At 41.9% G+C, this 15091-nt stretch overlaps 3 protein-coding genes across 4 annotated transcripts; 2 read left to right on the forward strand and 1 right to left on the reverse strand.

The window, feature by feature from the left end:
• Positions 1-670: 670 nt before the first annotated feature.
• On the forward strand, positions 671-6448 carry dffb (DNA fragmentation factor, beta polypeptide (caspase-activated DNase)). Of its 2 annotated transcripts, none has more exons than XM_069526327.1 (7): positions 671-858; positions 2093-2219; positions 2390-2542; positions 3818-3897; positions 3974-4147; positions 4555-4655; positions 5222-6448. In XM_069526327.1, the coding sequence occupies exons 1-7, from the start codon at positions 736-738 to the stop codon at positions 5469-5471; spliced, it is 1008 nt and encodes a 335-aa protein (XP_069382428.1). In that variant the 5' UTR covers positions 671-735; the 3' UTR covers positions 5472-6448. The 2 variants fall into 2 exon arrangements, with proteins under 2 accessions (XP_069382428.1, XP_019945040.2); XM_020089481.2 differs by having other exon boundaries at positions 684-858; positions 2357-2542.
• c6h1orf174 (chromosome 6 C1orf174 homolog) lies at positions 5692-11426 on the reverse strand. Its single transcript, XM_020089482.2, has 4 exons — positions 10683-11426; positions 8906-8977; positions 7858-8226; positions 5692-7210 (listed from the first exon to the last, which is right to left on the reverse strand). Exons 1-4 carry the CDS (start codon positions 10689-10691, stop codon positions 7070-7072), a joined length of 591 nt encoding a protein of 196 aa, XP_019945041.1. The 5' UTR covers positions 10692-11426; the 3' UTR covers positions 5692-7069.
• Positions 11427-12853: 1427 nt separating this feature from the next.
• On the forward strand, positions 12854-14984 carry b3gnt7l (UDP-GlcNAc:betaGal beta-1,3-N-acetylglucosaminyltransferase 7, like). The gene has a single exon (XM_020089050.2). The coding sequence runs from the start codon at positions 13081-13083 to the stop codon at positions 14314-14316; it is 1236 nt and encodes a 411-aa protein (XP_019944609.2). The 5' UTR covers positions 12854-13080; the 3' UTR covers positions 14317-14984.
• The last annotated feature ends 107 nt before the right edge of the window (positions 14985-15091 follow it).

Below are 15091 nucleotides of genomic sequence, written 5' to 3' on the forward strand. Positions count from 1 at the left end.
AGCCACCACAGTGTCATGAAAAGCCCTTAACAGTGCCCTGCCCAGTCCTCAGTCTCCTCAGCAGATGATGGAGTCTGGCCTCTCATGTACAGGTGAACACTCGGGTACCTACAACCCCCCACATCTCTCAATGTCCAAGCCCTGGATGTTCACTGGTGCAGTCTGGGGTGACTTTCAGCAAAACGTCACTGACCATCTCCTTTCTCATGGTGGCGACAGAAACAATATGTTCAGTTAGCTACTCAAAGACCGTGGATGGGAATATGAGCAGAGTCGAAGACGAGTGTGCTCTCCGCTCTGTAGCTTCAACAACAACAACAAAAACAAGCACAGGCTGCAATGTAAATGTGAAACTGTCCATTCTTAACAACTCAAGCTTGTCAGTAAACAATTTAATAACTATTAAACAAGTATTTCACAGATGGATTCAACATACATGAAACTCATAGCTGGAAAAAAACTGTAAACCACAAATAGTAATGGTGAAGCATGGATTTTCTCTTATAGCTTTGACCAGAAATAATATGTTGTGTTTCGACATAATGTAATCATGCTGCAGAAAGTTGTAGCTGTGTAAAAACACATTCTGTGTCTCCATCAGCATCCACACTGAAAGAAACACAAGCCAACAGAGGAGACAGCCACTAGAGGGCAGTAGCACACGACCGCCGCATGTGTTCCGCGTGAGGAGGAAGAGGAAGAGGGAGCGGTAGGTACAAACACTGACCGGGGGACATGTTTGGGTTGTTCAGGAAAAGTAAGCCGGTGAAAATACGGAGTTGTAGTTTAAACACAAAGTATGGAGTTGCAGCCAAAGATCTGAAGGAGCTAATGAAAAAGGCCTGCAAGACATTACAGGTGAGTTCGTTTGTTTTTAACACCCGCACCGCCCGGTCCTGTGTCTGCTCGGTGAGATAAGGAGAGACATTCCAAACAACAGGAAACACTGTTGTTTCGTTTCGTGTCCACTCAGTGACTCAGCGTGTTCGCAGTGCTGGAGCATGTGTGTTTCTCTGGTGGAGTTTCAGCTGCAGGACAAACACACAGGCCTGGTTTGTGTTGGTCCAGTTCAGGGTCAGCATCGTAATGCATCTTAGTGCTCTGCATACATGATGACACCCAGCTTTACTCACACACAGGAGGGAACCTGAACGTTACAGCAGCACGAGAGCAGGTCAAAGAGAGGAGAGCAGGAAACAACAGAGAGGGAACACACACACACACACACACACACACACACACACACACACAGAGAGAGAGAGACATACATACTTTTATACACACACACACACACACACACACAGACATAAATACTTTTATATATACACACATACACACACAGAGAGAGAGAGACATACATACTTTTATATACACACACACACACACACAGAGAGAGAGAGACATACACACACACACACACAGACATAAATACTTTTATATACACACACACACAGAGAGACATACATACTTTTATATACACACACAGAGAGACATATATACATACTTTTATACACACACACACAGAGAGAGAGAGACATACATACTTTTATACACACACACACAGACATACATACATATACACACACACACATACATACATACATATACACACACACATATATATACATACACACACACACACACAAGAAGCCTCACCAGGTCAACGTTCCCTCCCTTTTAAAACCACAACCTTCACAGAAATCAGTCTTTAAACTTAAAAGGAAAAAAACCTAATGTTCGGTCATATGGCCCAGCAATAATCATCTGTCCACCAGCACATGCTGAATGAACTCACTGTTCCTAGAAGAGGACGTTTCATAGTGAGTTTATCCAATATGGTCCGTAAGATAAAGATATCCATTTAATCAAAGGAGACTGCATCACAGGCAACATTTAATCTAACAAAGACAAGCTATGCAGATCATCACTGTCCTCACATGCATCCAGATTGTCTGCACATTATGTAAAGTACAGCTTGCATTTATATAGCGCCTTTCAAGAGACCCAAGGACACTTAACATATGTCTGTGAGGTAACATGAAATACCCTCACTCATTGTTATTATTTGATTCTAATTTCTTCCACGTTCCAGGTGCCACTGGTTGGTGCTCACGTTTGTTTGTATTCTGATGGGACCAAAGTGACGGAGGAGTTTTTCCTGACTCTCCCTGACCACACTGAACTTGTTCTTCTTTCCAAAGGGCAGACGTGGAGCGGGGGTAGGTGAAACATCACAACACTGTCAAGACACCTTACGAAAATTCATAAAAATCAAGACGAATGCTTCAACCCCAAACTGTGTTGTCCTGACCAGACAAACTGTGGACCTTATAACCTCCGGGTTTTTTAATTTCAGTTGTGTGTGACATCGGCCATTTACTGAACTCAGACCGACACGCAGATGGACTCATCGAAGCAGCAAAGGTCCTCCTGTCTGACGAGCAGTCTCCCAAGAGACGTAAAATCCTGACCGACCTGCTGCAGAACCTGAAGGACAGATCTGAGCTGGAGAGCAGAGAGGAGGATGAAGAGTGGTTCAAAGGTGAGTGATCCCTGCCGCTCAGATACGGCAGCAACAGTACTCGCTCAGTTTTAATAACAAGAACACTCGTTTGTTCAAATCGACTTTAACCAGCAGATTCTGAACAAACGACAACGTTGTCAAAAGATTTAGAGAAAACAAATTAACGGATTAGATTTGTTGCCTTGTGTAGTTCTATCTATACTGTGCAAAATTAGAAAGGAAGATAAAAAAAAAGATGTAGACACTCACACACAAGAGACCAATGTTTTTGACTGCCAAATTTAAGACAAGCTTTTTTTTGCTATATTACAAAAGGCTCTAAGAAATAATAAAAATCTAAAATCTCAGGCGCTTGTGTGTATTGGACATTGCACCCAACAGCTTTGGAGATTAGCTCTTGAGAACTAAGAAGCTGTTTACAGCTGTAATCACATGCACCCGCCAGGTTGAATAAAGGCTTATGAAAACTAAACAGAATATTATCAGGGAAATGAGGAAGTGCAGAAATGTTATTAAGCATTTAATTATTGTATTTTTATTTATCTTTTATTTAATGTGGAAGGTCCCATTGAGATATAATATCTCCTCTAGCAGGAGTATCTAAGCTACTTTAACAAAATGTCAACAGTCCAGATAAGTCTGATAAAGTAAAAAAAAAAAAGAAGCCTGATAGTCGTTATTTTCCTTTGTTAACTTATTTCATGACACCGTTCGACTTCCAGTTATTATCTGATCTTGTCAGTCTGCCAGTAGAGTCTGGAGGTTTACGACAGTATTCAGTGACCAGTTACTGCTCTGGAGCTTTTAATCGTCCATGATTCATGTCGTATTGCAGTGCTGAAATATTCCAACAAATGCCAGGATGGCTACTGGATACAGACCCTCTTGAATCAAATGGTGACTTAAAAACACAGTGATACATACTGTAGGATTTTAAAAGAATTAACTTCCAACGTGAAATTTGATAACTTGAAACCTTCACAAAGTCTCATTAAAACCCTTCTCATATTAAAAAGAATTCTTGGATTGAGTGACGACTAAAAAGATTTGGACAGGACTCAAATATTATCACAAGTAGGACTCACAGCTGTGAGGTGTTGGTAACATTATTCTTAAAGTTATTTATCATGTATATTTGAGTTAGTACAATGTGAAGGAAGGTGATGCAACTAATGAAACCATGGGGAAATATAAATGAGCATGTGCTGCACAAATTCTCCAATCAAACAGAAACACACTTCCAACAAATGTATCTGCACTTGAGCTTGTTGATGAGTTGGGTTTGATTTTCAGGTGTCGACACTCGATTCAAGACAAAGTCTGCCTACATGAAATTTAACTGTGAAAGCAGGATACGAGGTTACATGAAGGAGGTAGGACCACGAACAATGAATCCTCCTCAGTGGTCTGACGTAACGTCTGACAGCTTGTTTTGGTCTCTGTCCTTAGGTGGATGATGCCACCAAAACCATTCAGAAGGCCAAAGACAGGGCGGAGTTCTTGAAAGCATCCACATGTCTGGCAGAAAAGCTGAAAGAAGGGAAATACAACGGCTGTTACTTTGACAGGACTGGAAAGGAGCCAGATCGCCTCTGCACTCAGGAGGGGTGGTTTACCTGCCAGGTAAGAGAGGAATAAAAACACACGTTTACCAGACCTGGATGAACATGCAGTGAACAACAACATGTGACCAAACTGCCAAATGATTTTGAAAGATCTTTTAAATTCCCACTCCTGTAGATTTAGACCCCCCCCGGAAACTCCTCCCTCAAAAATTACATATTCAAAATGTTTGTCAGGAAAGAAATTATCCTCATGGCCTTAAAATGGCTTGAATGTAACTCGTCTCCGCACCATCACAGCACGACAGGATTGGTTCCTTAAGTTTGTGACATCACAAATTGTTAGTTTGGCGTCTGTTTGCAGCAGTGCTACGGTGGAAATGTGGTGTTGCCTGCTTATTTAGCTTAAAATATGTCTTTTAGTGTGGGACTGATATCTACATGTCCTGCGCTCTGTTACGTCCTCAGGGCTCATTTGACCAGGACGTGTGTCAGTCTCTCCACTCCATCAATCCCTACGGCAGCCGAGAGAGCAGGATCATATTCAGCACGTGGAATCTGGACCACAGGTTGGACACTTTGCGCTGAGTCAAAAGGGCAACTTAAGCTTCGTGCGTTAAGAACATTTAGGATTTCAGACTTTTTTTCTACCTGTCGGTTAACAGTCAGTCTGTGCCAACTCGATCACATTTCTGTGGAGTGAATTTTGAGCTGCAAACATCTATTTATAGTTCAGTCACATTATGCACACACAATATATTGTTTTATGTGTTAAAGTCTAAAAAATACACTGATAGCCAAGATTTTCCTCAACTAGTGTAAAACAGAAACTAATTTCTCTTTTTCATTGCTCAGCTGACATTTCATACAGAACAGAATTTAATGCACAATCTTTAATGTTTTAAAGTGTTATATTTGTATGGGCAATGGATTTTAGTTATCACAATGTGCTTTTATAATGTGAATTTCATGATGTGCACAATGACTTAATGTTTAAACTAATCACTGTTCTAATAACACATAAACCAGCCATGATAGTTAATGACCTGTCGTCAGGCACAGAATCGCTGCTTCCTCTCATTATGTCGGCTGGTTTATGGACAAACTTACCATTCCTCCTTCGTCCGTTGCCCAGGATAGAGAAGAAGAGGACGATCATTCCCTCTCTGCTGGAAGCTCTCCAAAATCACAAGACCGCCGACGTCAACCTGACCTACTTCTACCACCTGCTGTTCACCAGGGAAAACCTGAAGCTGGTTCACATCGTGTGCCACAAGAAAGGAGCTCACAACCTGCTGTGTGACGCCAAGAAGATTTATAGAGCCGCCAGGAACACAGACAAGAGAAATCTGAGAGCCAAAGGCAAGAAGAGGCCGTTAACTTAAAATACACTGAAAAAGTTGTTTATAATTTATGTTGATGAGCTGTGATGAGTGCTGTGAATAATTCTCTTAGGTCCATGTAGCAGGATCACATCAACAACAAGGTGACTTTACCTTTTTTACCTCACTATCATGATCATCTTCTTTCTGAACCAGTGCACCCTGCAGAGCTTTAACACAGACTAACAGAGGTTAGTTAGACGTGAGCAATAATTACACTTCATTTGAAATCATGAAAAACATTTATTTGATCTTTGTGTTGGCACAATGCATGAACTGATTACAATGACAGCTCACTGTACAGTAGAGTGCTGATATTCTGTCTTGACCCTGTTTTGTCTGAACCTGACCCGAGCCCGATGTTAAAAAAATCAAGACAGCCCGACGTGAACCAACCAAAAACCCAAACATCATTTCAAAGGTTTTGTCAGAACCCATTGGGGTATCCACACTCTACTGTACAAGGCATTCGCTAAGTCAAAAAGGTTGCATAGAAGAATATGAAAAGCATTTTGCATAAATAGGGCTGTAAAAATATATATACATTTTCTTGGGCAGTCAGAACAATCAGCTATATACAAAATTTATAACAGACAACTCTTGCATTTACTATAAACCTCTAATTTAAAGGACTACATGGCAGTTTCAAGGTGCAGTTTCAGTAATGATACAAAACTGACAACTTTTGTATCAGAAACCTCAAACATTTAAAATCATATTTTTTTAAACATTTCATATGTAATTGTTATTTTTGCAAATATGAACCAAACAGAAACGATGTCAGTTTAAATTAGCTGCATTGATATGCATTTATACAGACGGGTGCATTGTGTTAATAAGCTGCCACAAATAACTGAGCACATGATGAATTAAGGAGGATCATGAGACACTTGGTGAATAATGAGCTTTCTGCAGAAAAGTACTGACTTCAACGTCAAAAGTGAATTTATGATATTAAATGATATAATTTTGAAACTGTACTTTTGCGTGTTCCTTCTTTCCTCATCACATACATACAGTCTGAACTCTTTCCTTGTGCTGCTTTTAGCAGAATGTAACATCTGCATTTTTTATTTTAAACCTTGTCATTTTAAGATTTGTGAAGAAATTCGTTTTTTTTAAATTCAGCGCAATATTTTGTTTCTCAAAGATAAACTCAAACAAAAACATCATCTTAAATGACAGTGTGCGGACAGATTTATATAAATAAAGTGATGTCAACACATCCTCCAGATAAAGTCCCCATACGACTGAACCAGGGGTTGTGTGAGCACCAATTTATTAATAAGTGCTACTGTTTTGTTGTGCTGTTAATTCAATGTTCAGGAATCGGCCCAAATGTTCTGGTTAGAAAAACTTGGCATTTCTTGTGCGTGTGGACGGACATTTCCAAATTTACCATTAGTGCTTTGAAACTTTTGGAGTCATTACTGGTTCTGTGACTTTTTGAGCTGTTGCGCATCACTTCAGCACGGTGACAGAGGCAGGCTGGGGATGAATCCTCCCACATTTAGTGTCATTTGGTGTCTTTTTCTTAAGTGCTGAGAGGTTTAATGTCCCTCGTCAGACATCGCTTCATTCAGCAGGGCTGTTACTCATCACTAAATGCTTCCTGTGTCATCTTGCTGCGTACTGATGAGGTCCACCTCCTCTTCATCACTGTCCTCTCGTGCGTAGTAATGTCGTCTCCTGTGCTTCCTCTGGACAGAGGCAGAAGTGGCTGACGATCCTTCAGGAAAGTCCTGTAGAAAAGAGTCAAGTTTGGAGTTAATTCAGCATCATTTACGAAACACAAATCAAACTAGATTTAATGGAGAGGAAATAGTCCACATTAAAATCCTTGTTATGAATAAAATGAACATTTCAAACATATATTTCAAATAAAAAAATCTATAAAAATTGACAGCATGAATGTAGTAAACAGTTGGCGATAAGATGAATGGTCCTCGAGATATGTGTTCCACATTAAGACAAATAGACAGACAGAGATTTCTGGAATTATTCAATGGATTATTGGTTAGATAACATGTAGTGTTTTTTTTGAAAGGTGATTTCAGATCATCTTGACATTTACATTGCTTGTTAAAATGTGCCGTAAAGTGTTAATGCAACAGACAAAACAATCTCAAGGTCATCTTATACACTGGTTCTGGAGCTTTTGGTCATATCACACAGATCTCGTCATCTGACTGAGCATTAACTAATATCTGAATGTCAGCGAATCAAACTGTGGAAGATTTAAAACAGACCTCAGTGCTCGTTGGTATCTTTGACACAGCCACTTCTACACAGCTCGTCAGTGGGAAAGGCTTCTACTTAAACTGATTTCGAGCAACATTCCATTTCAGCTGCAGGTTGTCCCAGTCACTGAGGTAAACAAATGCCTCACCTGTACAATATCCAGGTTTCCAAAGAACTGCTCTACAGGCAGAATCTGGTTGCTGTCGTCATCTGGGAAGACGTCTTTGCTGGTTTCTTCATAATGCATCTCCTCATGCTCCTGTTTCTCCTGGGTGCTGTTCAGTCTGCAGCTGTCCAAAGCCAGCCCCGTCCTCATTTCGTTCTCTTTGCCTTCAGGTCCCTCGAGCTCTGGTGACGCTGAGCATCTCCTCCTGCTAGTGGCCTGGTGGCACTCACAGCTGATGCGAGAGTGACTACTCAGAGTGGCGGCTGCTTTGCTGTCACCACTGACTGATGAACTGCTCGCTGTTGCTGAGTGTGTCTTTGAGCTTTTCATATATCTCCTGGCAGCAGATACCTGTGACATAAAGATGAAAACCAGCAATAGGATGAGGCCATGTACTTTACTCTAGACATTTTCAGACATGAACTCTGGAAAATGTCCTTCACATATGAAGAACGGAGCAGGAGGTCTTCTGGGTCAAACGTCTTCATGTCAACAGGAAAATGTCCTGAATGTTAAGGCCTGAGTAAAGCAAGTAAAGCATGCAGGAGGCAGGATATGATGTATTAATTCTGCTGCTTACATGTGCTGAATCTCCTTGTCTTTCTAAGTTGACACCTTCATATACATCTTTTTCATGTATGGCTCCTCTTTTCATCCTGAATATTTGTATTCTTTTTGTTTGTTTTATTAGTTTTGTGTCCATCTCATGTTGGAAACATAAACACGTCCACTGGCTCATGGCGAATGTTTTAATTTTACAAGGGCGCTGGACGGTAAAGTTCTGGAAAAACTTTCCTGAGCGACTGACTTGGACAAGTGTTCTCACATAGAGCCCCTCCTCTCAAATGCAGTTGCTAAGTAAAGCAAGTTAGAACGATCCCGTTCAGGAAAAGACATCAGATTTTTATTATACAGACATAATTTAACTCGAGATATGCTGACTTAGAATCCGCAGCACATGACTGCTGTCTTCACTTGCTCTTTGTAAAGGCTGTTCGCTCCTGTACACCTGTAACTATGTGACACAAACCTTTCTGGAGCTTTTGACCTCAGAGCTGCTCTTCCTCTTTCTGGACTTCAAGCTGCCATGTTGACCCGGCATCTGCAAAGCAACATAATGTGGTTTGTTTTAATCCAAAGAAGCAATGCTCACATCAACCACTTCATGAAAACAACTGTATATAATGAAGGGAGGCATTTCGATGGACTGATATCACTTTCCACACAGGCCTGTTAAAGAGAGCGTTAACTGCCATTTACTGCTCATTCTGGTTCTGTGATCCAGCTTTAAGAGCATCAACATGTTGGAAAAATTTTACTGCTGTGTACCAACTCTGGCAAACACATACCTAAAGTGGCTGCCTCAGGTAATCATTGTCATGTAGTTTGAGTTTAGCATATTAGTGATGTCACGCATGGCTTTAGTCAGCTAAGATGTTCCCAGGAAAATACGTCGAAGAAGTGAAGGGACGTATAAATCTTCACTTTTGGAGAAGAGAAATATCGGATAAAGATGAAGCAGTGATTCATTGCTGCCTGAAGTCATGGTGGCCCAGTGAGCGACATGCTGTGGAGCATGACTGAACACATGGACGTTCGCATGCAAACCTTCACACATACAATTCCAACATCAAGGAGTGTTCTTCATGGTCAGGTTTCCCTGTCAGTAACATAATCAAGTGTTATTTTTTTAAATGTTTCCAATGTGTTTGAAATGTTGTTTTCAGGCTGTGGTGGGCCTTCATTAGCAGAAGGGTCTTGTGATTAAAAGACCAAAACACCCGATGACACTAAGGAGCACAACAGAAGATATGTCCCTGACAAACGCTGCTGGTCACTAATATCTGCAGGTGATCCCTGATATCTGCTGGTGTTTGGCAACTTCACATCAAGGGATATTCACCATCTTGTTCTAAAAAATCTATATCGATATAATGACTATACATCTTGTGACACAGTGAGGAGGATTCACTCATTGTTGATCTACCTCAGATTTGTAGAATGTCTTGAGTTTCAAACACTCAGGAGCAACAATTGGTCTTTAAACTTAACAGAAATAATAATGTGACATCGATCGTGATAATTCTCAATGTGGGCTGATCTGAACATTTGTATCTTGTTATAATTGTTGGTCATATCATCCACATACATGAACCTGTCAACCAGAAACAACTGCTTCCATTCATTGCCTTGGACAGAAACTTTAAACGGACACACTGAATATATGATTATTATTATTAGTAATAATAATGAGACAACAACAATAATGCATTTAATCCCATCCATGATTTTTTCCTCTTCCAACAACGCCCTTACAATCTGCTGACCAAACTCCTACCACAAAGTTGGCATTTTTACTCATCAGCCATGACTCAGAACCTCCATTAAACACTGGGCTTCAGTCCCTTCGTACGTTTCATTTAACCCTCTCAGGCGTTCTCGTGTTCAGCCGAATTGAAGTTAACAAAATATAGTTAGCACTTAATTTATTTAGAGAATGCCATGTGTCCCGCACGGTGGCTGAGCGTTTAAAAACCGAATTCCCTACAAAGTCTCGTCACCTACGTCATGGCGCTGAGAGGCATATGAAGCATAAATAAGCAGGAGTCACGTGGAGCGACAATTAGCCTCCAACTGTGTGAGTGGACACAACGACTCAAAGCTGTTATCTCAATGGAGCTAGCTAAACTGTCCGATAATCAACTCACACGTCAACTAAAGACAAGCTAAGAAGCGAACGAGATAGCAACAAGCTAACAGCAACTCATTTATTAGCAGCGTCTCAGTTAGCTCGGCTTAACACTCACCTCGTGCATCGTCCGCCAGTGTTTTCCTTCTGTTCGTCTACCGACTCGATATGAAAGGGTCCAGCTCCTCGATCGGTATTAGCGTAAACTAGCAGCTGTGTTTAGCTAACGCTACACGGCTGTGTGGCGCAGCTACCTCTAAATGTGTGTGTGTGTGTGTGTGTGTGTGTGTGTGTGTGTGTGTGTGTGTGTGTGTGTGTGTGTGTGTGTGTGTGTGTGGAGCCGCCTCGCTGTGTGTCGTGTTTCCTGCTGCTGAGGTTCAGTTCAGGGTCAAAGTGTTCACACTCCTCCACCTTAAACTCTGCTGTGGGCCCTGTCCCAGGTCCTCTCCCTTTGTCCTGACCATGGACTGGAGATTAAAAAAAAGGCCCTAACACTTAATATGAAGGGTTTCCTCCAAACAAGAAGCCACAGGGGGTAGTTATCTCCCCTAGGAATTAGGATACCACTCACCACTCATTCACTATTATAACAGTGACAAACAATATCACTAACAACTGTTACCAACCAACATTATAACAGTGACAAACAATATCCACTAACAACTGTTACCAACCAACATTATAACAGTGACAATATCCACTAACAACTGTTACCAACCAACATTATAACAGTATTTTAAGGGGCACTCATCTTTTTCATTTTCTCTGATGACTTGTTCTGTTGCTCCAGTCACACGCAGCGATTGACAGGTCCATGGTTAGATCGATGTAAATTTGTGGTTTAGGTTTAACTAAGTTGTGTGAGTTGACAGAACAGTTGAGCAAGAGGGCGATAGCCAAATGTAATTACAAGAAATATCCACAAGATGGCGCTGAGTGCCTTTTACAATGCCGCCCATATGAACAACATGTTTGACATTGTCCTGTTACATATAAACAGGCTATTTACAAATACGGCTGAGAAAAAACAACACTACTAGTTCAAATATATAGTAATTTGAGAATCGTATATGGTTTACAAACTGGTGGTAGAAGGCCTGTTCCAACACTGCAGTCCACTCAAGTCAGATTTATTTCTATAGAATGTTAAAAACAAAAGGGGCTGATCCAAAGTGCTTTATAATTAGAGCAAAGTAGAGATTAAAAGAAAGGATATGGAGTGCAGTGATATCATCTAAATCTATAAAAGAGATAATAAGAAGATGAACTGGAAATCAAATAATGATATTAACAGAATCATAAGACATAATCAGGGTGAAATCAAAGTACGGTTAAAAAGGAAGCAGTTTAAATTAGGTTTAATTTGGGATTAGACAGTTGGACTGAACAGGAGACTAAAGCTTGAAAGAAGTTGTTGTGTGGGTGACCTGTGTGACCTGGGGGCAGAATATGGAACCAAGTGATCAGTGATCTAACAATGGGTCCGAACATACACCCCATGGTTAATCATATGAGCAGTTACAATTGTTCATTTTCTAAATAACACCAACATACGTTCCCTTTGTGTACGGCCCTATTCTTTTAGGATATGTGTTCCTGTAGTTCCTAATGATGGTTTCATCTCATGAAATCACAGCAAATATCTATGATTATTAGTTATTGATTGATTCTATTCTTCGGTCAAATTCTATATATTCCATAAATATATACATTTAAAAAATAGACAGTTACATTTTTTTCATCTGAAAATGAATATAACTTGTTTTCCAAAATGTTGAAGCGTGAAGACATGTGCTCTTATTCACTAGTTTTGGTGAATGGCAATATGTATCATGCTTTGTGTTGTATTGGATTTTGTCTATAGTAGTGGTAGTATTAGAAAGTTCTAATAAATGTGAATTATTTCATTGTATCATTGTTTCATTTGTATTGAATTGTATTTGTAGCCTAATAGACTATGATTATTATCATATCTATTATATTATCTTTGGCCTAGGCTGATATTGTGAGAAAGAAAGAAAGAATTAAAGAATACTATAGTTTTTATTGTGTTGTTTAAAGAAAGAAAGAAAGAAAGAAAGAAAGAAAGGGCATACATAATTTGTATCGTTTTTTAAGAAAGAAAGACATATATAGTTTTTGTATTGTTTTAAAGAAATAAAGAAAGAAGACAGAAAGAAAGGTCTATGCTAAATGCAGATGAGTGTACTGATGATGGGGGAGGAGATATGTGGCAGTGGGGGGGAGTGAGAAAGACGTGGGTCTGTCCTGCAGCTCTCTTCAGTCAGTCAAACAGAAACACGCACCAGGAGGAGAGGTGATGTGTGACTTTACGGAGCGGGGACATGTGCAGCAGGGGCCCCGGGGCCACTCCACTGTCAGCGCTCTCACCTAGCCTGCGGTGTCCACCTGAGAAGGGACAGCGGCGGTGGTGGACTACCCTCGGACACGCTGCTGAGAAACACTATGACGGGTCCAGCTTGTGAAGGTCTCTGCGGGGCGCAGCGCTGACAGCCATGGATCACCTTTTCCGGAGGAAGCGACTCGGTCTGCTGAAGCCGCTGCTGAGCCTCTCTCTGGTCTTTGCGTCTTTTCTGATGATCCACAGGCTGAAGCTGGCGGAGAAGGACGGACTGGGGGTTAAACACACAAGGGACGCAGATTGGTGCGGACCCGGTTGCTTCTCATTCAAGAAGGGAGACGTGAAACGGGCTGTGGGGAGCTCGGACTCCCCGGTGCTCCACAAGGAGCTGGACGCGCCGCGGGTTTCAAACGGGACCCCTGCGTCCTGGGACGCGCAGGTTCTCAACTGCAGCGAGAACGCGTCCGTGAAGAACCAGGACTGGTTCCGGCGCCTGGACTCTAGATTCCACCAGTTTGTGCTGCACAGACACTGCAGGTACTTCCCCATGCTCATCAACCATCCGGAGAAATGCGCGGACGGAGACGTGCACCTCCTCATGGTGGTCAAGTCTGTAATCGAGCAGCACGACCGGCGAGAGGCCGTGCGTAAAACCTGGGGAGGGGAGCACACCATCGACGGGAAGAGAATCAAAACTTTGTTTCTTTTGGGGAGTCCGACGACCGGCAAGGACACCAAGAATCTCCAGAAACTGATCGAGTACGAGGACCGGATCTACGGGGACATCCTGCAGTGGGATTTCATGGACACCTTCTTCAACCTGACCCTGAAGGAGGTCAACTTCCTCAAATGGTTCGGAATCTACTGCTCCGACGTCCAGTTCATATTCAAGGGGGATGATGATGTCTTTGTGAACACGCACAACCTGCTGGAGCTGATCGCCTTCAGGGTGGATGAGCGCAAAGAAGCCGACCTGTTCGTCGGGGACACCATCTCCAAGGCGATCCCCATCCGGAACAGGCAGAGCAAGTACTACATCCCCAAAGAGCTGTACGACAAGCCGTACCCGCCTTATGTGGGCGGCGGGGGGTTCCTGATGTCCTCCGCGCTGGCCAGGAGGCTCTTCGTGGTCTCGGAGAGCCAGGAGTTGTACCCCATCGATGATGTGTTTTTGGGCATGTGCCTGCAGAAGCTCCGCTTGGCGCCGCAGATGCACCCGGGCTTCAGGACCTTCGGCATCACCCGGCGCAGGGTGAGCCCCATGAACACCGAGCCCTGCTTTTACAAAAACCTCATAGTGGTGCACAAACTGAGCGCAGTGGATCTGCTCAAGATGTGGAGCGTGGTGCACAATGAGGACCTGGTGTGCGCGCAAAGGACCTCCGTATGATTGTCAGGTTAAATCAAGCATAGACAATGACCAAAGCTGAACTGAATTTGTTCCATATATGTTGCATCATGTGGTCTTCACACATGATGATCCTTTCACATTTCAATGAATGGAATTGGGGGTTGTCACCAGGCAAACAACTGCATCAGTATAAAATGAATAGAGTGGTGGTGCAGGATGGATTTCCTCTCTACCACTCCATGTCTTGCTACTGGGATTTTCCATGTTGTGAAACCACTACCACACAGTGTCCGAACAGTACAGGCAGGTTTCTGATTCTCTGTGCCATCTCAAAGTGGAGTCTCCTGGCTCCAGTGTCTTAAACCTGACATCCAGTGTCCTCACAGAAAGTCCTGACTCAAGAGAAACACTTGAGTTTATTGTTATATTGAGATTTCAGGATGTGTAACATGAACTACTGGGACTCACAATGGTTCAAACAAGCGCATTCTTAGCTGAGTGATTATCTTGCAGGGTATTGAAATTGTAAAAAATCGAAATGATCTGAATTTAACTTAATATATTGTTTTATGTCACCTGTTATTTGTCAAGTGTTGATTCACTTGCGTTTGATTTTCAGGCCAAAAGAAAACCCCAAAGAAACTGGTCTGTAAAACTGTGGATTTCTATATGATAGTGTAAATAAATCTCTCTGTCAAATGTATAAATACAGAATGAATGAGTGTGTGATTAGTGGCCAACAGCTGGAGAACAACATATCACCGGGAAATGACATCACCTCAGACGAGTGGATATTACTTCAACAAGAGGGTGT

The sequence above is a fragment of the Paralichthys olivaceus genome, chromosome 6 (assembly GCF_024713975.1).
Source record: "Paralichthys olivaceus isolate ysfri-2021 chromosome 6, ASM2471397v2, whole genome shotgun sequence".
Lineage (NCBI taxonomy): Eukaryota > Metazoa > Chordata > Actinopteri > Pleuronectiformes > Paralichthyidae > Paralichthys > Paralichthys olivaceus.

Bases quoted from the DNA above. Each gene is read 5' to 3' on its own strand.
- dffb (XM_020089481.2), top strand. From the start codon at position 736: ATGTTTGGGTTGTTCAGGAAAAGTAAGCCGGTGAAAATACGGAGTTGT. The intron at 3,898-3,973 runs GTAGGACCACGA...CTCTGTCCTTAG, and splicing joins TACGAGGTTACATGAAGGAG to GTGGATGATGCCACCAAAAC. The intron at 4,148-4,554 runs GTAAGAGAGGAA...TTACGTCCTCAG, and splicing joins AGGGGTGGTTTACCTGCCAG to GGCTCATTTGACCAGGACGT.
- c6h1orf174 (XM_020089482.2), bottom strand. The intron at 8,227-8,905 runs GTTTGTGTCACA...TTTATGTCACAG, and splicing joins AGGTCAAAAGCTCCAGAAAG to GTATCTGCTGCCAGGAGATA. The intron at 7,211-7,857 runs GTGAGGCATTTG...TCTTTTCTACAG, and splicing joins GAAACCTGGATATTGTACAG to GACTTTCCTGAAGGATCGTC.
- b3gnt7l (XM_020089050.2), top strand. From the start codon at position 13,081: ATGGATCACCTTTTCCGGAGGAAGCGACTCGGTCTGCTGAAGCCGCTG.